Source organism: Erpetoichthys calabaricus, chromosome 5 (genome assembly GCF_900747795.2).
Source record: "Erpetoichthys calabaricus chromosome 5, fErpCal1.3, whole genome shotgun sequence".
NCBI classification, from domain to species: domain Eukaryota; kingdom Metazoa; phylum Chordata; class Cladistia; order Polypteriformes; family Polypteridae; genus Erpetoichthys; species Erpetoichthys calabaricus.
The window spans coordinates 134,865,208-134,887,231 of record NC_041398.2 but is presented as its reverse complement, the minus strand read 5'-3'; the positions used below and the strand labels follow the sequence as shown (position 1 = coordinate 134,887,231).

The following is a 22,024-nucleotide window of genomic DNA, read 5'->3' as shown; positions in this document are numbered from 1 at the left end:
TGTATTTAACATGACTTTTAATTTTTTATTATAGTGACTACACTGTAAGCCTTCATCTAAGTCTTTTTCTATTTTAACTTATATTTTAAAGTTTTACATTATAATAAGGGCTTAATTATTCTTTCTTCCACCTCTCCACATTTAAAAAGTTCTAATTAAGGAGACATAGAATTGAATATGCTAGTTATTAGAATTGTGTATTTTGTTTTTGAGTAGATGGGTTAAAAATAAAAATAATTTTTATTAAGACTTAAGTTAAACATTTAACAGCTAAATGGCTTAACTTTATGAGTCTCACTGCCAGTGTAATTAGTATCACTCTTAAAAGGAGCCAGCATAACTATATGACACAAAACAATTTACTGTCATTATTAAGGTTTAAATGATGCCTTCATTTAAACAGGCTTATGTACTGTTTTACACATTCTTTAAGTGTTTCCTTTAATGCCACCTCCTTTTACAGTTTGAAATTTGTGTCACATGCCATCTTGACTTATTTGACTTTAGGATTTATAACTGCTCCAGTGTGGCCACCTCTAATGAACACATTTTTTTTTTTTTTTTTAAATAAACTTTTATAGCAGCAACGGCTACCAGTTCCAAAACAGGAGAAAAATGTACTCAACCTGCCTTAAGGAACATCTCTAACCCAGTAAGAAAATATTCTGCAGAAAATGAAATGAGAAACAAAGCTTCAGTAACTTCACAAAGCAGTTTGTCAGGTAAAATTTAGATTTAGCCTAATTTAGATTTAATTTTTTTTTCTTTCACCCCATCCAGAAAAAAATACTTTTCTGTTGATGCAGACAAAGTTTTTGTTTTTTTGCTGGCTGCCTGCACTTGCATAAAGTAAAGGTGACATGTTACTCTAATGGAGCTTTAAAACTTGATTATTTTTTTTTAAATGCTTTTTTTTCCCCAAACATAAATAGCATTATAATGTGACAGTTTTATGGCATGAATGATCACAGTATTAAACTTCGCTTATGATTCTTCTACATGTTCTAATCCAGCTTTTTTTTTACTTTGGTTATTGTGTGTCATGCTTAGAGTTTTAGACCGGGCATCTTATTGCTGTATGGCAGAACTGAAGCCATAGCTTTTAAACTGTCTGTTATGCAAAATGGATACAGTAGCTTTTCATTTAATTAGCGAGAAGGTAAAAAGTTTAATTTTGAATATTATTGAATATGAATATTATTTGTTTCAAGGCAGAAGTTAGACTTCATTATACTTCTTTTTTTTTCATGGTCTTGTTTTTATATTTAATATTTGTGTAGCTATAGGCATCATTTATAAAGAAAAAATTGTATTTTAGACACAGTTTTTCTGCTCATTGTTTGATTAATCATGTATACATTGTTTAGTCACACACCATTTCACCTGAGTATCGTGGTGTGTTGACTTTAAGCGTGCAGTGCTCATATTTAAACATTCAAAATATAAAGAACGTTGTATGGTAGACTTTCACAAACTGTCAGTTTTTTGGGGGGGGGGGGGGGAATTTACACCAAGTAAAAAGTTTAGCAGTATAAGGAGTTAATGAATTATTAAAAATAAAATTTTAACATTTTCTTAAGGTTCTGAAATACATTTATTTAACCAATGCATAATTGACAAGTAAATTAACTTTCTAATTATACAGTTTGTTTGACAGTTCAAGCCTACAGTTTAAATGAACAAAAGCTGCCTAGATTTTATGACACTGGTATAAAGTTGTAAAATTGTGTATTTTTGCATTGTTCTGTACTGTTCAACAAAAACAACAATGTATAGTTTTACCTGTTATTGGAATCACCTGGATGTGTTGATGACATCCTTTATACATTAACTCTTTTCAGTTGTAAGATTTTGGTCATTAACATAGAATATATTTTATTACCAGAGAAAGTATTGGGCTAAAGAACATCATTTTAAAAGTAAATATGTGCCCATTGCATGACAGCTCATAGCCCCTTATAATGGAAAGAATGTAATAATTATACAATTTTGAATTGTTAACATTTTTCTGTTTCAGTTTTACTTTTTCTCAAAAGCTTCATTATTCAAGTTAACAAAACTTCTCTGGTGTGGTGAACGAGAAATTCATGCCTGTCAATTAATGTCCATGGTATAAGGAGAACAGAGTAGGGATGCTCTTTTGTTTTAATTTTTACAGCTCATCTTAAGACTCAGAACATACATATTGTGTTATATTATAGGCAATTGTGTCTTAGTTTATGCTTCACTATTTCAAACATTCTTGGTCTGGTTATTGATAGTTCATATTTAGCTAAAAGTAACAGTTAAGAACACAGATGTCCACAAGTGCTTAAAAATGCGTATCACTGAGAACAATTTTTTTTTTTTGTAGGATGTGTTTAGCTAATGTAAAGAATTTGTTGGACTGTATACTTTTGCTAGTCACTGTACTAGTGAATAAGATACAACTGGAATGGTAGAGTCTTTGACTAAAGCAATATATTAATTTTCAGTTGACGGACTGCTATTTATCTGATAAGTGCTTCATTATCCTGGCTGTATTGTATTGTCTAGGGAAAGGTATAGAATGTATGTTTGTACACTATGTTAAGGTCTTTTTGAGGCTGAGGTTACTCATTTCAGTTTTTGGCTCTTGCCCAGTTAGGAAGCATAGGGCCAGGTAGTAGTCTCAGTCCAGACTTGTGAATTTTCCAGTGTACACTAAAAGCATATCTACTGTTTTAAGAATCTACTGCAGTCCAGTAAATGTTCTACAGAGGAAGTAAAACTGGATACTTTTGCATACCCCATCCATTTCATCCATCTATTTCTTAAACCCATTTAATCAAAACCTTGACCCATTCCTGCTTAAAACCCAGTTTGGCCAAACCATCTAATGCAGGGTCCATTCAGTCTATCCTATCATCTAAAATGCATAAGGGTTGTGGGAGGAAACATTGTGTTCGCCTTGAACCCAAAACGTTTGAGCTGTAAAAGTAACAGTGTTAAGTTTTGTGCTGCCTTGATGGAAGACCATTCATTGTAATTTGTAACCAATACAATATGCAACCTAAGAATAATTAAATTTTTTGAAAACCCTCTGAAAAAATATATTTAAATGAGTTATGCTGTAAAAGTTTTGACAATGACAGGAACAAAAATTGTTAAGCTTTATTTTACGTTTTTATGCCTTTAAATTTTTAAAAAGCTTTTTACAAGCAAAGTTTGAGTTTACCAGCTACAACAGGCAATGTCTAGTCATATAACTAATACTGCATTTTAGTTTACCTTGGTCGACAGTGCAAGCACAATTTTCTTTTTCCACCATCCCTACAATTTCAAAGTGTTGTAATGTAGGTCTACTTCTGTTGCTCAAGTTGCATTTGCTTTACCATTTATATTACAAGAACAGATAACCTCTTGGTATAATCCAAACATGATTTTACTTAAGGGCTTATTCATTGCGTTAGTTTAAAAGAAATATTCATGTACTCTTAGCATTGTTATGAAATGTATCATTAGCTTGAAGGGCAACACTTTTATAGTGAATCAAGTGCTATCAGATCTCTGTTAAAATATAGTTTGTATTTTAATTTTTTTGGTTAAACGCTTTGAGCCCATACAATGTTTGAAATGAACCATCTAAAGACATTATCCTCATGTTCAGAAACCATATCAAGATTATGCATTTTGAAGTGTGCATTACTGCAAGTAACCGTTTTATCTCTTTGTATGGCTATTCTTGTTTGTAAGCATTGCTTCCTAGATAGTAAAGCAATAAAATACAGTTGGAAACGTAATTTGTGTACCATTCCCTTTTATTCTGCTTTTTTTCCTTAACAATGTTCAGTATTACTGAAAATGAAATTGTAATGATTAACCTAAGTAAGTCATTTTTATAACTTTTCAGCTTAATTTCTTCATCTTTTGGGAGTGGAAATTGTGTTTTTGGGAGGGGGGTGAGGGGCTTTTCTAAGAGCCTTTTACAGTATATCTGGTTGACTAGGATCAAATCTCATCATTTTCATTGCTTGTGTGAAATTTGCACCTTTATTCTATCAAATAGTATCTCTATAGTTACTCCAAATATTTCACTTTCCTCTCATATCTTAGATTTGCTGCCAACTTAATAATAATAATAATAATAATAATTCACTACATTTATATAGCGCTTTTCTCAGTACTCAAAGCGCTATCCACACAGGGAGGAACCGGGAAGCAAACCCACAATCTTCCAGTGTCTCCTTACTGCAAAGCAGCAGCACTACCACTGCGCCACCTGTGAGGACTTGAATGTGATTCTATTTTGTTGTGAATGTGCCATACAGTGTACAGCCACCCTGCCCAAGATTGTTTCTAGACTCATGTGATCATGTTTTTAATTAATTATGCGTGGAACTGGACAAATCGAAAATGATTAAGTAAATGTTACATAATGCCTTGCAGTCCCTCATTCATAAGATTTGTTCTTGATGTGTGATAGAACTGCATGTTGGGCATTTTATCAATGCATTTGATTTAAATTAATTTTTAAATAGAGTACTTGCTTTCAGACTAATTAGGCACAAAGTTGGATGGAAGAATGCTGACAGAGTTTACACTAACAGAGTCAAAGACAATATAGAACAATATCTGAATGTGGGTGATTAGTATTATATATGTATATTTTTTTTCTTTACTGGTACAATTTCAGGAAAAAGATTGAACCTTTTTGGAATCATCTGGACTTCTGCACATAAATTTGGTCTGATCTTCAACTTAAGCTGGCAGCACATTACACAGTTAGTGGGGATATCCAACTTAACAGTTGCAGTTGCTGGATGATGTTGAGTTACATACACAGGAATCTCCAGAGATGACAATAGACATGACTCTTTGACTACTTTTCAGGACAATTACAAAGTTCCAAAGTATAATGGACTCACCACATGCTTCCTGATAGTGCAAGTACTTGTATACAGTAAATACTTTACATGTATTGTATGTAAAGTTCAGCTGCAATCTATTATTTTCTTGCTCATTTTGACCTCTGTACAATAAACATGAGGCATCAGATAGACAAGCCTCTTCTGTTTGCATGGTCCAAAACACCTACGCTCCCTCTTTTCACATAGTGGGAGTCCAGCAAAGATCATGGCAATTGCACAGCATGCAATGCTGAAGGAGGCAGAAAGAACCTTAGGTTAACTTCAAAGCACCTGCAGTAATCACTAAACTTGTGAAAATATGTCTATGTCCCCATTAAGAAAAGCTCTGATCAAGCATGGTGTGGTTTGTTTTTTGATTTGTTTTGGGTTTTTTTTGCTTTCCAAAAAAATGATGCTTATGTCAAGCTTATCTTTAAAAAAAGAAAAAAGAAAAAAGGTGGGTGTTCCACAACACAGAATGCTAACACTAAACTTCATCATGTTACGCTTTGTTGCAACTTTGCTGCCTCAGGTCCTGGATAGCTTGATAGAGACAACAATGAATTCAAAATTGTATCAAGACATATTGTAGGAATGTTATCAGACTGCTATCTGTCCCCTGATGCTTATTATAAACTGGCTGATGCAATACAACAAGAACAGAATAGATTTAACAGGAAAATTGAATAGCCAAGTTAGAGCCAGAGAGAGACACTGTGGTATATGCAATATATTACAGAAATGCAATATTTCATGCAGTAAATTACAGAAATATCAATGAACTGTAAACTTTTTGTGGAGTAATGATCTATGTCTGCTAACCATGCAAGAGATTATTACTCCTAACGGAGTGTGAAAAAGATACTAAGTACAAAGGTTTACATACTTTTTTCCATTCTGCACTGTGAATGATTTGATGTGTTTCCATATTAAGAAGCAGTAAAATTGTTTTGCCTTAGGTGAAGATCAGACTATATAATTTTTTTTTTGTTGTTCATTTTAGTGCATCTTTCAAAGCATATGTCAAAAGCAAACAAAAAACACACCAAAATAAAAATAACAATAAAAGCCTAATAATGCTACAGAAATAACAGGAAAACAGTCTTAACACATAAAGTAAGTTTAAAATGATGTGTTTTAATTTGCAGATTATTATTTATTGATTGGTAATGTCTAAATTATACATTGTAACCTAGTATAACTTGCTTCCTGCTTTTGTAGTGCATTTGTTGAATGATATTTGACATGTAACTGAAATGTCACACGTTTAACATGTTACTATATCTAATCCAGTCTATTCAGATAATATTTTGTTTATGGATGTATTCTTGTCCATGAGAAATAATAAAGAGTGAAATTAGTCATTTATGAATGACAAGTTTTCTCTCTCTCACTCTCTCTCAGACACACACATATATAAAGATTACCAAAATCAAATGTCATATAGTATACTGTACAACCAATTTAATATGCATACATCAAACAATATACTTTATATACATCTGCTCCTCTAAGAATACTAGTAGTGGACTGCTAACACATAACTGAACAAAAAAGCTTATGTAATGGCACAAACTTAGAAATTGTTAACCTGCATATTAATATTTAATTGTCAACAAAATTGTGACTAGTGATCATGCTGAGAAGTTGAATCCCTTCTGCGTATTAAGTTTAATACTGGCAGTACTTTGTAGATTACCATTCATCTTGCATAGATGACAATTTCCAATAGATTTAGCATTTTATACAACTTTAAATAAATGTCGGGCCAGAGTTTTGACTGCATTGGAGTATACCCGTGGACCGATAGCAAGCGAAGCGAGTGATTGAGGTAGGGTTGGGCCGCCATAGACAACCAGGGGAACACACCCCCTAGTATACAATAAAAACATATCAATTTTGTCTTGACGATACCTGTTCTTGAGGAAGCTAAAAATTAATTTGCTTTAAGAGAACTTAGCAGCATGTTTTATGCTAAATACAGTCCGTGTAGGGTACTCTGACAAAGTCTGAATAACATTAACCCGCTGTTATGGAATGTAACGATCTGCATCTTTTTGATTAAGGAAGTATAACATGTACTCTCCTAACATTTGAATATGGGTAATAAGTAATGCTTATAGAAAATATTTAAGTAAATGCCTGCTTAGGGTGGTAAATTTATTTTTACATATTTTATGTATACTTTGCAGGTTCATTAAATGATTGGATGAATGATTATTATTGTTTTGTTTTATTTTAGGTAACAAGCCACCTGCTGTGCAAAATCAGTTATTATCAGGGTCTTCCTCTCGTACGTCCCTCAAGCAAAAAGGTCTCCCTTTGAAAAAACATATACCAGGTAATATTTAAAACAAAAGATCAAGGTATATTTGGACAGATTTGTTCCTAAAATTTTCAGTACAGTCAGTAACATAAATAAGCAATAGTTAAAAACTTTATATATAGCTTGTGGTCTTGGGCAAACAAGCTTCTGTGCCTAACTGCTGAAAGTTACCGGCTCCTAAATAGGTCAGTTTCCTGTATTTTATTTTATATAAAAGTGTACACACACCGTAAACACTGTATTGTTGGCATTAGCATTGGTGTTCACCATAAAAAGGATCTCAACATAATAATGTCTGCCTGTGTTTGCTACTAAAAAACAGCCCAAAGATTTTTCAAAAGATATTTCAGGTTTTTTATATAAATGTTGGTATTACCATCAGTGTATTTTAAGAACCAGCAGTTCATAAATATTATTTTGGTTGTTTTATGAGTGTATTTATTTGATGTAAATAAGTGTATAACTTGTGTATACAAAAACATTCCTTTTGGTGATCTGGTTTGCTGCCTTGTTCCCATTGCTGAAGTAATAGGCAATGATTCACCCTTTTACTGAACAGCATTTCTTCAGAAGATGAATGGATGAGTAGTTTATTTACTTTTAAGAACATTTGGATTGTGATCTGTTAAATGTGTGGACTCCTCAGTATCTTGATCTGTTGTAATAGAGCCATAAATATGTATTTCTTAAATAAAATTTTATTTAGCGGGGTGTATGATCCCTGTCTGAGGCTCACCAGAGCTCCGTAAATAATGTGAATAATTTATTTATTTCTTTTAAGGTCATAAACTACACCGAGTTAGCTTGCTTAATAATTAGCACTAATATTCAGAAAATGAATATACACATTTTTTGTTCTTTTAAACTCGGTAATAATTTTGACAGCTCTCAAAGTACCTGTGTTTTAATGTCATGTTTTTCTGGATCTTAAGAATTTAGAAAGTATATTCTGAGAGGCTCCCCGTGACTCTAAACTAGCTTTAGCAGTTTCAATAGTGGATCAGTTGCAATTAGTGTAAGACTGATGACGTGCATTAAATGTTCCAGAGAATGTTTGAGGAAAAACTTAACAGATTTTAAGCCCCTATACTTGGAAGTGTATAGGTTTATGCTCTGTTGTTATGCTGTTGGAGTTTGTTAAAATCATTTGTTAATTAGCAACAAAACATTTGTGAGCTACTCCATTAAAAAAATCTTTGTGTCCTATAATTGTTGTTTAAACCTTTTTAAAAATGTAAATCATTTATTTTGAAACAAAACATAACAGAGCACGAAATATTCAAATAAAATAACATTGCTTCTGAAGCATAGTATTGTACTTGCAATCTATGAAAATAAAAGCATTCAACCCTCACTTGAAAAGCAAGCGGTATGATTATAGTGTCCAGTTTAAATGGTGTGTTTGTATAGGATAAAAAAGGTTGAGCACATGCTTTGTTAAAATTTGGTAGCAGGTTTTACATACAGTATTTTAATCATTTTTTTTCAGCATTTAATTTTTTCTGTTTATTATATTGAAAGCATGTTGCCATTTGGTGTTTCTACTACTTATTGAAATGTAATATTTTTTTAACTTATTGAAATGTAAAAAAACAAATTCATGATGGAAATTTTATTTACGAGAGTATGGAACAAATCCTGAAAAGCTGTATATTATGCCAATATTCAAAGGATTTTATTATGTTGTGATACTCGAGGTTCCTGCAGCCTGCAACTTTCTGTACCCCTGGACATCGATATTCATGACCAGGATAAACCAATGACAAATGTAGCAGACAAATAAGATTTTAAAACTCAGAATCAAAGCATTTTTTTAAAATAAGAATTAAAAGTGGAAAAAAAAATGTGCAAATACAGTGCATTCAAACAATAAATAATTTGACAAATATACGTAAAATTGGTGCAAAAATAACTAAAGTCAGTGTCTTAGGGTCCAACCAATGGGTCCAAGCTGTGGCCGCCTGTAGCTCCCAGAGCACCTTGCACTTCTTTGAATGACGCTGCTTCTGGAATTCAAAGCGCTGTTGCATTCTCGATCACAAACCAGGATCTGAGCTACCTCCAACACGGTCATCACAGCTCCCAGAGCACCTTACCCATCTACAGGATTCTATGAGGGCCCCATTTTGGTGGTTGTTTTCTCCTTTTGCCCGCTCCACTCCTCAACAAACGTGAGCACGATCACAATCCGGAACCTCAGACACAGCCATTGGCCCCGCTCATCTAACATTCAGCAAGGCTGATGCTGCCTTTTCTTTTCTCCCTTCCTCTCCGCTTAGCAGTCGCTGTGCAAATCAAATTCAAAAACAATTCTCTTTCTAGCGCTGACCCGTTACCCTTTTATTCCATTCGCTCTGCTACCGGTGCCTGCTGATTAGCGCGCTGTACTGAAATCGATGTATTAAACCGGCATCTGCTTTCATTGCATCGGCACGGGCTGAAACAGATTGTGCTAAAAAATCATTAAATAATTAAAAAAATTAAAAACATCTCCCCTATTTTGTCTCTTTTGCCTATTATCTTGATAGCCTTGTATTGTAGAGGAAATGCAAATATCCGCAAACAGTGTTGGGTTAAAAAGCAGAAAGACCCATTTGACCTTTTTGCAGCAGAATCCAAACATGCACACAATTATTGTGTGGCACACATTCACATACAAAGGTGATGGCGGGCAGGGATTTTGTTCTTATTAAGCTATTTTATATACTACAAATAAATATATAATATATATAATGTTTTTATAGAAATAAAGTTTTATTCAATTTAAAATATCAGTTTTACAGTTTAAGAAATTAAGAAGTTGTATGCTACTTGGGAAAGTATTTTACTGAAAAGCATCCTTCAGTATTCTTCACCAATCTGTGTTAAATGAAGGGTTCATTGTAAACCAATCACTTATAGGAGCATTCTTTGAGAATGATAGGGTCATTCTTGTCTTACTGAAAAACCATATTAAGTTTTGATCTTTGGAGTTCAAAAGTGTTAAATTACTACAAAAACTCACAGGCACTGAAAGTAATTTTTTTTTATAAAACTTGGGTGCTGACTTGTAAAGTAAGTAGTTTGCACATTCTTTTATCTGTGTTTACTGATGACACAAAATTAATCTGGTGTCAGTGGACTGGTGTCCCATTCAAGGTTGGTTTCTTTTTTACTTGACTGTTTCAGTCAAGTTTCAGGCATCATGCATCTGTGTGCTGTATAAAACAGATGAATCAGTACTTATTTCAGCAACTATAAAGTGAAAAGATCAATAAGTAACAAAAACAGAAAGAAATGTTATTTGCTTCATTAGTTACACTATTCACATTTTAGCATTATTAGGCATCTCCATGCAATTTAGATATTTAACATTAGTAGGAATCAGGTGAATGTTGTCAATGCCATATCCATTCTGGTCTTCCTTGCACCATCTTTTAACAGAGCTCAGATTATGGTTATATTTAAGAATTTGTTGTTGGATCCTTCACACCATTTTAGTTGGGGTAATTTGAAATGCTGTTAAGTTTTTCTTTTAAGTGGCTTAAGTGTTGGGCTTTTCAAGATTAAAATAAGCCACGTAGTGCCTGATGAACACCGCTCACCCATTATATTTAAGAAGCTTCAGATATTAATGTTGGATCATGGAGAAAGAGGAAGAAGTCAGGTAATGCAAATGCATCTTAAGATATGAAATTAAGTTTTGAGGTCTTTGTAATCTCTCACCATTCAGTGACCATTTATATAAGGTATTTCTGAAAAATTGATAACGTGTTGGCCTAGTGATTAGTCATTTGAAACTAAAAGCAAAGGTAGGTGTCAATGAAAACAACAAATTTTCTTGAAAACTAAAAGTTTCACTATAATACATTTTATATATATATTTACTTTTGTAGGGGCTTTTTGGAATTATAAGGATTTGTTTTTTCAGCAATTCTGATTGTTCTGATCAACATTTGCAGAAGTGTACAGCTGATGAGAGAATTATCCATAGATGGGGGAAGTTCTTTTAGTATCCCACATAAATTAAATAGCAGCAACTTGTTCAGTGTGCTTGAAATCTAAAAGGACTTTTGTGTTGGATACAAGGACCTTTTGTTCCCACACATTTTTACAGAATACTTTTGGAACATTCTTGAATATTTGACCAAATGAAATGATTTAAGCTTTAGAGCAGAGAGTGGGGCTGTGGTGTTTGGAAGACTAACTAATTCTAGTCTGGTACAATTTATAGAATTTTCTCTGATGCACTGTGTAACTGATACTCAATCACTTAACTTACCTGTTGTTCCACTTTCCCAAAAATATAAACTACACAATTTTAGTACAATTCACTAATTGTATTTTGGAATATTTTGTGGTGTCACCTTTGAAAGATACAATGTAAAATAAAGATGATCTAAATAGGGCAGTAATACATTTTGCTGTAATTGAACAAAGGTTAAAACTGACTGTTTTATTAAGTTTCTTATAGTGCATTACAATTTTGCCAGTGCTCTTTTTAAATTTTACCAGTACTACATGTTATAAACACTTGCAATGTAATATATAGACTAATAACTAAAGACATTTACACCATTCTTACTATTTCGGAGTCTGGCAACCCAATATTTGGCATTAATGAGAAAGAGGGGGAGGTTGCCAGCATGCTTTATAATTTGTCTGAGGTTATAATGTATAATGTTAATAAAAGCCATGTCCCATTATCTTTCAGCATTGTTTAGTTCCTAAACCAGCATTTTTATATTTCAGTGATGGCAGCATTAATCGTAAATCGGTTACTTTGAATAAACTTTTTTGCCATTTTGTTCTGTCTCAAAATCAATTGTGGCCATTGCTTTTGAGAAAGGTATGAAGATTAGATTACTCTATATTTAGTTAAATGTCAGCAATAAGACTGCAGAAAAAGCTCAGCACAGTTTTGCTTTTATAGTGTTTATTTGTACTGAAGTGAATTTCATGGCAAAGTGTTCAGTAAAATTAAGACCATTCTTAAGTGTGTCTTTACTTATCATACAGTATCTTCCTTAAATATTCTTTTAATGTTAGTATTACAGTTTGTCTGGTTATATTAGACTTTATAGTAATTAAAATGAATGAGACTTTAGGACTTAATTTTGATTTCTTGCAGATGCACAAAGTAACCAAATTGAATGACACGTGCAGTTATTAGCAATTTGCTACAATATTGCTAGATACTTTTTGCAACCAGGGAAAACCAGTAGACCTGTTTTTAAAAATGTAATTGCAGGGAGTATTCCCTTCTGTTGTTTTGGCCTGTATTGGTGAGTTGCATATATGTTTTGGTATTCTGTAAGTTATTTTCAAAGGTGGCTCCTTTTGTAGAAATATCTCTGAACTGTACATTTTCTTGACCAGATATCTTTTTCTGTTAAATTCTAACAAATGAATGGCACCAAAAGCATAGCACATACAATGGAAATCTAAATTTGTGTTGGTTCATTTACTACTATAGGATAACTTATTTTTCTAATAGATTGAAATACATGTTTCTCCAGAATAACTAACTCATTGTGTATTGCTGTTGTTTAATGCACATTGCTTAAAAAATTATCACAAAGCCTCTGTTTGTGGACAGTTACTTTGTTTGGTTTATGCCAAAATTTTATATGCACTTTACATGTAGCTTCTTTGAAACTGAAAGTGTCCAAATCAATTTACCGTGTTTGAAGCCACAATTTTGAGTTCTTCCCTATTTGTATAAGTGTTTTCCATCACAGGATCATTTTTAATTGGCATTGTCTTAGCCTACTATATATTAATCTTGAGACATCTGTATTATATACTGTATCTGTAGCCAATTTGTTCAAATCTTGGTCCAAGCATTGTTCTCACTGTTAGTTGTGTGTTTGTTTCTGGATGATCTGGTGTCCTCTCAAATCCAAAATATTTTTAACCCTGAAGTTACTTAAAATGAGTGTGTGTGCGTGTATACCTTGAAATACCTTGTTTCACAGCATCACATGCAATGTACTTAAATAAAGAATATCGGAGGGCAAGATCAGTCTGTTGCCCATAGATAATGTCAGTAGTTGGGCTGCTTGGAGTGGAGCACCTGGTGCTTAGCAGGAAGTTTGTATGATTGCCAGAACAGTATAGTGAAGATGAAAAGAAGGTAGCCAGAACTTAATATAGAGAATTAATTTGGAGTGAGAGTGGGCTGTGAGGACATGTCACATGTGCTGTGTAAGCTTATTGCTTTGAAGGTCTAGCCAGAGATAAAGATTTCAGCAGAACGAAAAGTTAAAGAACATATAGGGTTTATCTTCAAAATCCAGTTTGTTATCAAAGTCATTCTGTGTTTTAGTTTCCTTAGTGTCCACTCTACAAGTTGTCAGGTATCAGTTATCAATTTTTCATAGCCAAAGTGGATTCATTTTGTGCAAATGAATCACAGTATGTCTGATTTAGAACATGTGTGACTGCATTCCTTATGTTGACAATAAAGTGACGATTTTTTGACACATTTGATTATTGGATGCCAGTTTAGCACAATATCTTTTTGTGTATGGTATTTGGGAATGCAACCCTGTGCAGGTTTAGTCTTGAAATGTCGTATCTGTTAAATGGACTGGGGGGAAAAAAATGGAAAATTATGAAAAAACTATGAAGGTAAAATACACTTTGACATTTATCTTAGTATGTCTGTCACAGTAAGCAGCAATAATTCCTGTAAAAATGGGGTTGGTTAGAGCAATGGACAAAGCATTTTACCAGACCAATAAAAGGAAAGATTCACTTCACTATAAAGACCACCCACTGTAGCTGGCTCCTTTCACCCAACCCCCTCCTCTCCTCCCCTCCTCTCTTTCGTTTACATCCAGCAGCACAGTCTGTGAAAGCATTAACTATGAACACGGTGATGTAATTCTGAGGCTAGCATCACTGCTCTGTGAATCAAAAGAATGGTCGTCTTTTTTTTTTTTTTTTTTTTTTCTTCTTCTTCTTTTGCTTGCTGGGATTAGAATACCACTTGCCACATCTCCAGGAAGATTTTTTTTTCTTGCTGTTGGCTCCTGTTGAAGTAATTGGGTAGGACGGAAAGGATAAATAGCTGATATGGAGTAAGGGACAACTGTATCTCTCCAGGAGCTGCTAGATTTGTGCTTTTTCTTCTGTGTTGCCAGGATTGATTCTTCTGCGTTGCCAGGATTGAATTAATGGCTGTCTAGACTTTGTTTTAGCATGTGAGAATTTAAAAGCAAAAAAGTATAATGTGGTAGCTAATTGATGTTTTCCTGTATTGGAGCCTTACTATTGTATTGAAGAGATGTTATGGTCTCCGAAATTCTCCTTGACTAACATCCATGTTAAGCTTACAGCAAAAGGATTGCTTCGGAACCTCCAGCTTCTGTCAGGATGCAAGAAAAGTACTGTTGTATTCCAAACAGGTTTGTATTGCATTCTGCTTAAACATTTACAATTGTGTTTCTTTTAATAAATCAGACCTTTACAGCAATGCTACTCTAAATATGTTTTCCCAGCTGTTAATTTCCTGCTTTATTCAATTTACTAATCCAGGGCTTCTTTCTAGTATCACTTGTTAAGAAAATATTTTTATGACTGATTAAGTTTACCTTATGATGTGCCCATGAAAGTATTTAAAGAAAACAACAATGAAAATAACAACATAAGTTAGATTTTCTGTTTATTTGTAGCAGCAGAAATGATGAGCAATTTTATTTTTCCGTGTCTTGTTTATGATTTTAATTTTCCTTTTTTTCTAGTCCGTTTTTCCCATTTTATATTCAGCAATATACAAATATTCACTGAAATAAATGTTTTCATAAAAAATGGCCTAAATTATATATTCTGTTTGTGTATATTACGGATTTCAGTTTTCAGTAAATGAATGATTGCCAGAATGTTATTAAAATTGCGAAGCTGTTATTTACAGGATTCACATTTATTATTATTATACCTTCTAATCTTACACAGAGATCAGTAACGTCTTTTTGGTGAAAGTTTCTTGTCAAGCCTCTGCTGTATTATGTGGGCTATAAAATAAACTCTCAGCTTTATGTACACCTGTATGCCGAACATGTGGCATAGCGTCATTGGCTGTCACAGCTGTATGGAAACTGGGTCATTCTGACTGACATTCTTTCACATAGACCTACAAACCTTGTATTGTAGATTGGAGTTCAATTGGCTTCTATAAATCACTGAATATACTCTGCCCTCAGACTGCATGAAAGGTTTCAATTTTAGGTATTTGAAAGTAGAATGGGAAATAAGCACTAATCTTAGAAACAACTCACATTTATTTATGTTAAATATCTTGATAAATTGTGATTTTAAGAATATGGGTTAGTCATTTATAGTTTTTTAATCTGTTTCAGATTTTATCATAAAAATATAAATGACTTTGAGAAACGCCTTTACATTTGTATAATAATGGGAATCACTAATTCCCAGGAATATTTAAATCTGACAGGACAGGATTATTGCTGTTTCAAATTAGTATTTTCAACATAGAAATGTGTCCAGCATGACCAAAAACACACTGCGGTTTTCATTATCTATAATCTGAAATTATATATATAATACAGTACTGTGCAAAAGTTTTAGGCAGGTGTGAAAAAATGCTGTAAACAAAGAATGCTTTCAGAAATATAAATGATTGTTTATTGTTATCAATTTACAAAATGCAAAATGAGCAAACAAAAGAAAAATCTAAATCAAATCAATATTTGGTGTTACTACCTTTTGCCTTCAAACCAGCATCAATTCTTATAGGTACACTTGCACAAAGTCGGGGATTTTGTAGGATTATAGTCAGGTGTATGATCAACCAATTATACCAAACAGGTGCTAATGATCATCAATATCACACGTAGGTTGAAACACAGTCATTAACTGAAACAGAAATAGCTGTGTAGGAGGCTTAAAACTGGGTGAGGAACAGCCAAACTCTGCTACCAAGGTGCGGTTGTGGAAGACAGTTTCATGTCATGGCAAGATTGAGCACAGCAACAAGACACAAGGTAGTTATACTGCATCAGCAAGGTCTCTCCCAGACAAAGATTTCAAAGCAGACTGGGGTTTCAAGATGTGCTGTTCAAGCTCTTTTGAAGAAACACAAAGAAACGGGCAACGTTGAGGATCGTAGATGCAGTGGTCAGCCAAGGAAACCTAGTGCAGCAGATGAAAGACACATCAAGCTTATTACCCTTCGAAATCGGAAGATGTCCAGCAGTGCCATCAACTCAGAACTGGCAGAAACCAGTGGGACCCAGGTACACCCATCTACTGTCCAGAGAATTCTGGTCAGAAGTGGTCTTCATGGAAGAGTTGCAGCCAAAAAGCCATACCTCCGACTTGGAAACAAGGCGAAGTGACTCAAGTATGCACGAAAACAAAGGAACTGGGGTACAGAAAAATGGCAGCAGGTGCTCTGGACTGATGAGTCAAAAATTGAAATAATTGGCTGTAGCAGAAGGCAGTTTGTTCGTCAAAGGGCTGGAGAGCAGTACAATAATGAGTGTCTGCAGGCAACAGTGAAGCATGGTGGAGGTTCCTTGAACGTTTGGGGCTGCATTTCTGCAAATGGAATTGGAGATTTGGTCAGGATTAATGGTGTTCTCAATACTGAGAAATACAGGCAGATACTTATCCATCATGCAATACCATCAGGGAGGGGTATGATTGGCCCCAAATTTATTCTGCAGCAGGACAACGACCCCAAACATACAGCCAAAGTCATTAAGAACTATCTTCAGCATAAAGAAGAACAAGAAGTCCTGGAAGTGATGGTATGGCCCCCACAGAGCCCTGATCTCAATATCATCGAGTGTGTCTGGGATTACATGAAGAGACAGAAGGATGTGAGGAAGGGTTCTATTCAATAAGGGCGCGCACAAAAAGGCGACCTTGAAAAGGGCGACCTCAATTGGGCGCAGAGAATAAAAGCGCACATAAATAAAAGCGATCTTCAAAAGGGCGACCTCAATTGAGCACCGAATAAAGGCGCGCGTAAATAAAGGCGAGCTTCAAAAGGACGACCTCAATTGAGCGCCGAATAAATGCGCACACAAATAAAGAAGCGCTTCAAAAGGATGACCTTCGGAGCGAATTAAATTAATTGTCCTTGATTATGCTAATAGACCGCATCTCGAATATCTACGTGGCATTGCACATAATCTACAGCTTCAAGTGTAACTTGCTTTCACCTTTTTATACATTCAGTCATTGCCTTAATCGAATTTTCTGTAATTTTGAAAACAACGAAATATAGAGAGCTTTAGAAATAGTTCGTTAGAAGTTCATGCATTAATTAATTGGATGTTTTAATATTCTTGCTTTCACCTTTTTATACGTTCAATCATTGCCTTTATCTAATAAATTTTCTGTAATTTTGTTGCGTTTGCCTTTATTCGCTGCACCCAATTGACGTCACCCTTTTGAAGCACTCCTTTATTTATGCGCGCAGTTATTCGGCGCTCAATTGAGGTCGTCCTTTTGAAGCTTGCCTTTATTTGCGCGCGCCTTTATTCGGCGCTCAATTGAGGTCACCCTTTTGAAGATCGCTTTTATTTATGTGCGCTTTTATTCGCCGCGCTCAATTGAGGTCGCCCTTTTGAAGGTCGCCTTTATGTGCGCGCCCTTATTGACGGATACCGTGAGGAAGCCCACATCCACAGATCATCTGTGGTTAGTTCTCCAAGATGTTTGGAACAACCTACCAGCCGTGTTCCTTCAAAAACTGTGTGCAAGTGTACCTAGAAGAATTGATGCTGTTTTGAAGGCAAAGGGTGGTCACACCAAATATTGATTTGATTTAGATTTCTCTATTGTTCATTCACTGCATTTTGTTGATTGATGAAAATAAATGATTAACACTTCCATTTTTGAAAGCATTCTTTGTTTACAGCATTTTTTCACACCTGCCTAAAACTTTTGCACAGTACTGTGTGTGTGTATGTATGTATGTATGTGTATGTGTGTGTGTGTGTGTGTGTGTGTATATATAATGTAAAATAATTCTAACTACTGAGAAATGTATGTATTTTAAGAAAAAAATCTTTTATAATGTGCCCACTGTGTTATTTTTTAGTGTTACATTTTGAGATCCTATATTATATTGCTAAATATATATCAGTTGCTTTGTAATTCATGATGCTCAACCAATGTAACTGTAATATGTTTTAAGTCTATATATTTCTGATAATGCATTGTATACTTTTAGATTTAAAATGAAGAAAAATACCTTTTTTTGTGGTCAGGTGACTTGCATAAACACTTGCTTAGAATTCAAGTAAACCAGAACAATATATGCAGCTATTAAAAGCTGTCATATTAGGAGTTGCTATTAATTGAAATAGTTTATGTACAGTGTAAATGAGAAGTTCCAGAAAATTTTGCACTGTAAATATGAAAATATGATTTCATCTTTTGTCACTGGGTAAATTCAGTCTACTTTCACATCCCTTCTAATTTCAGTGCATCTGAGAGGAAAGTGTATGTCTTAGTATTCATAAGAGTTTCATATAACTTGGTGTAATTATTTGCATCAATGTAAAGCCAATGTTACATTACAGGACTTCTAGTTGGAGGTTAAAGCAAAATTGGCAGCTACAGTTGTGGATCTTGTGGCCTGAATATTTCAGTTTACATGCCAAGAAATCACTGAGGAAGTCGAATTGCCCGAGTACATGATGACTTGCTGGCACAGTTTCGCATTTCCAAAGTACTGTGAGCATGTCTGTTTTCTTGACAGCCAATAACCTGCTGTTTGATAGACCTGGACCCCATGCAAAGTGGCTACAATCTCTGGGCTTCTTTTTTTTAAGTCTGCTGTGTTTCATCAGACAGATGAGCCTCATCTCTGTTTGCGAGGTCCAAAACATACATGTTCTTTATTACTCATTGCTGCATTTATATGCATTGTCTTTCCGGGTGGGTATTACACACACAACCCATCTCTATAATTTAAGACAATTTTAAATCTGTTTGATTTTGTCTGAGCAATTTGCAGAATAGTTGGACTGAGTCGTTGGGTACATGTCATACACGACAGGGGATCCCAACCTTTAAGATTATATAAATGAAGTCTGTGACTGAAAATTGCTGGAAAATCATTAAATTGTGACATGTTTGACAGACCCATTATTAGAATTTCTAAAATGCAAAAGACAGAAAATTTAATTTCATGTCTTCCTGGGCTGGGGGGTTGCTAACCAGGATCTTGAGCTGTTTTGTCGTGTGGTAGGTGTGCTGCATTATAAAGCTCTCTCACTCTGGATTAGAAAGAGTGCAGTTTTATGCATGATCTTTTCAAAGGCTATGTACGTTCAAATTGATTGGTATGTATTTTGTTATCTTTAGTTCCTTAAGTAATGTATTCACAGACTCATGATTTTTCCTGTTGCGTACTTAATGTATTTGATGCTTTTACTTGTCTACTTTATTATTTATTTTCTTATCTCACTTTGTACATTTATTCTTATATTTGAAATCTAAATTTAAATTAGCTTGCTCACTGTGCATTTTATTTTTTTTCTTTATGCACAAAAATATCAACATTAGTAAATTTGGTAGGAGTTTAAAAACAGTTTCAGCAAATGGTTTAAATATCTAAGTTATTAAAATCAAAATTTGTAATTTTATATAGATGTATTTATGTAAATTTGGCAAATAGGCATTTGTATCGCAATCTTCAGTTACTAATCAAAGAGACCTAACTCTTAATGAAAAGGCTGGGAAAGTGCCACCAGAGGGAGTCTTGTACAGAATTCTTGTTTGCAAAACTGACTCCTAAAGTTGCCTTTACTGTTCTCAAAATAAAAGGAAAACAAAACTTTGCTTTGATGTACCCACTCCCCCAAAACATTTTTTCCCCCATTAAGGCTGATTTGGAATGACTTTGTTCATAAAAGAGATGCAACATATGTTTTTATAATATGAACTACACAGCATGCTTTATGCAAAGTTTAGTTAAAGGTTATATTTTAGGTGGTACTGTTTACTTAATGGGTGGCTACGTCTTTCTGCTTAGATTAGATCAGCAGGTTTACTTAGTGCTTCTAATTCATAACTTTTTATTGGTAGAGAGCATGCTCAGATACTTGTTCTCAGCCATTGTTTTGACAACTATCAAAACCTAAGTAACTGTTATTCTCATCTAACCATACATAAATGTCACCCTAGAAAATTATGATTTTTACAACTTTTTCGCTCTGATGAATTTTCCAATTGCAGAGTGATCCTATACATCTAATCGAGCCAAACTGTTCTGTTTAAATCAACAAATTGTGGTTTGGAGTAAGGTGGTTTAGTCGCTGTACTGTACTTTAAAGTGAGTGAGATGGTTACAGAAAATTCAGTTACAAATACAAGTGGTCCATGTTATATACAGTGTCTTTTATGCATCGTTTTGCTTTTCTTCTTACACCTTCAGTAATTACATTGCACCACCTTAAATATTAGCTGAATTTAGAATCTGTTATTGATTAGTTTAGAAAAGCAGGCAATTATATTTGGTACCGTGAAATTTTGTTTGTGATTTATTGCAGTTGATTACCAAGTAATGCCCCTGTTAATGGAAAATATGTGTACATGTAAGAAAAATCACATTTTTGACCAACTCATGGATATTTATTTATTTATTTATTTATTTTAAAACTCAATCATGTCAGACCTCACAAGCTAAACAGAACCGAACCTTGTCAGTACTTGGATAGGAGATATCAGCAATGAGAAATAATCTGGTTGATAGTGGAGTTGATGTACCAGTCCAGAAACATCTCTCTTTTTGGTAGTGAACCACACTCCACTATCACAGTTTATTTGATGAAAGGTGTTTAAGCACAAGTTAAAACAACATGCTTTACAGTAGTAAGTATGTTGAGAATTAACTTGTGATAAAGGCTTTCACTGCATGTACGATATGAATAATATGTATAGTTGAAAAAAAATCATTAATATAAAAGAAATGTTTTTGGTGTAAATTCCCAAAAACCTTGTAGTTTAGAGGATACCTACACTACAGTACATCAATTAGTCATGTTATGTGCAATAATCTGTTAAATAGGTGTTTACTAGTGCTTTGCAATTCTGGTTAAAATGAAATAAAGTAGTTATTCATCTCTCTTTGTGATATAACATATTAAATGCTAGTTGTTTTAGTAAAATAACTTGTCAATACAAGGCTTTGTTTAATCCTGCTAGGCATTTTTTAACGATTCACAGCCCTTACAATCATTTGACCCAAATAAGCTACATCTGACCATTCCAAGATAAAGTATAAAATAGTAAATGATCTATCAGCATGTGTTCTTTACTTTTACAGTATCTTGCATCTATTATGTTGCTGTTTAGGCATATTTATCATTAAAATGTGTTCAACTTACAAGTAAATTGAAGCAATTGAATTTATTATATGTTACTTTTTAGCATGCATTCAAAAGTAAAGGCTTGTCTATACTCGGTAATGACCTAGGACTAATGAAGATTTTGTGGATAAATAAAAAGCTGATGGCAGTTACTAGGAATATAGTATGCTACTACAGTGGAACCTCGGTTTGCGAGTAACTTGGTTTACGAGTGTTTTGCAAGACGAGCAAAAATTTTTAATAACTTTTCACTTGATAAACGAGCGAGGTTTTGCAGTACGAGTAGTTTGCTGAGCGTCATGTGATCACAACTGAGCTGATGGTTCTTCTCTCTCTCTCTCTCTCTCTCTCACTGCGGGATTGTGGGCAATCGTCTCCTATTCTCCGTCTGAGTCGGCGTGCCTCACTCATATAGTCAACATCCGTACGAGCGTATAGTGTTTACTACAGCATTAGCATTGTGACTGTGTGTGCGCGCGCGCGCGTGTGTGTGTATG

At 34.1% G+C, this 22,024-nt stretch overlaps 1 protein-coding gene across 6 annotated transcripts in view; it reads left to right on the top strand.

Annotated features, from left to right (window-relative positions):
- LOC114651950 (microtubule-associated tumor suppressor 1 homolog A-like) overlaps positions 1-22,024 on the top strand; it is a 148,324-nt gene that overhangs the window by 85,343 nt on the left and 40,957 nt on the right. For 3 of the 6 annotated variants that reach the window (XM_051928284.1, XM_028802076.2, XM_051928286.1), the window contains 2 exons: positions 582-722; positions 7,111-7,209. In XM_051928284.1, coding sequence (XP_051784244.1) covers positions 582-722; positions 7,111-7,209 — 240 coding nt within the window. Of the gene's footprint in view, positions 1-581; positions 723-7,110; positions 7,210-14,351; positions 14,586-22,024 lie in introns of those variants that run through there. The other 3 variants (XM_028802077.2, XM_051928285.1, XM_051928288.1) reach the window with 3 other exon arrangements.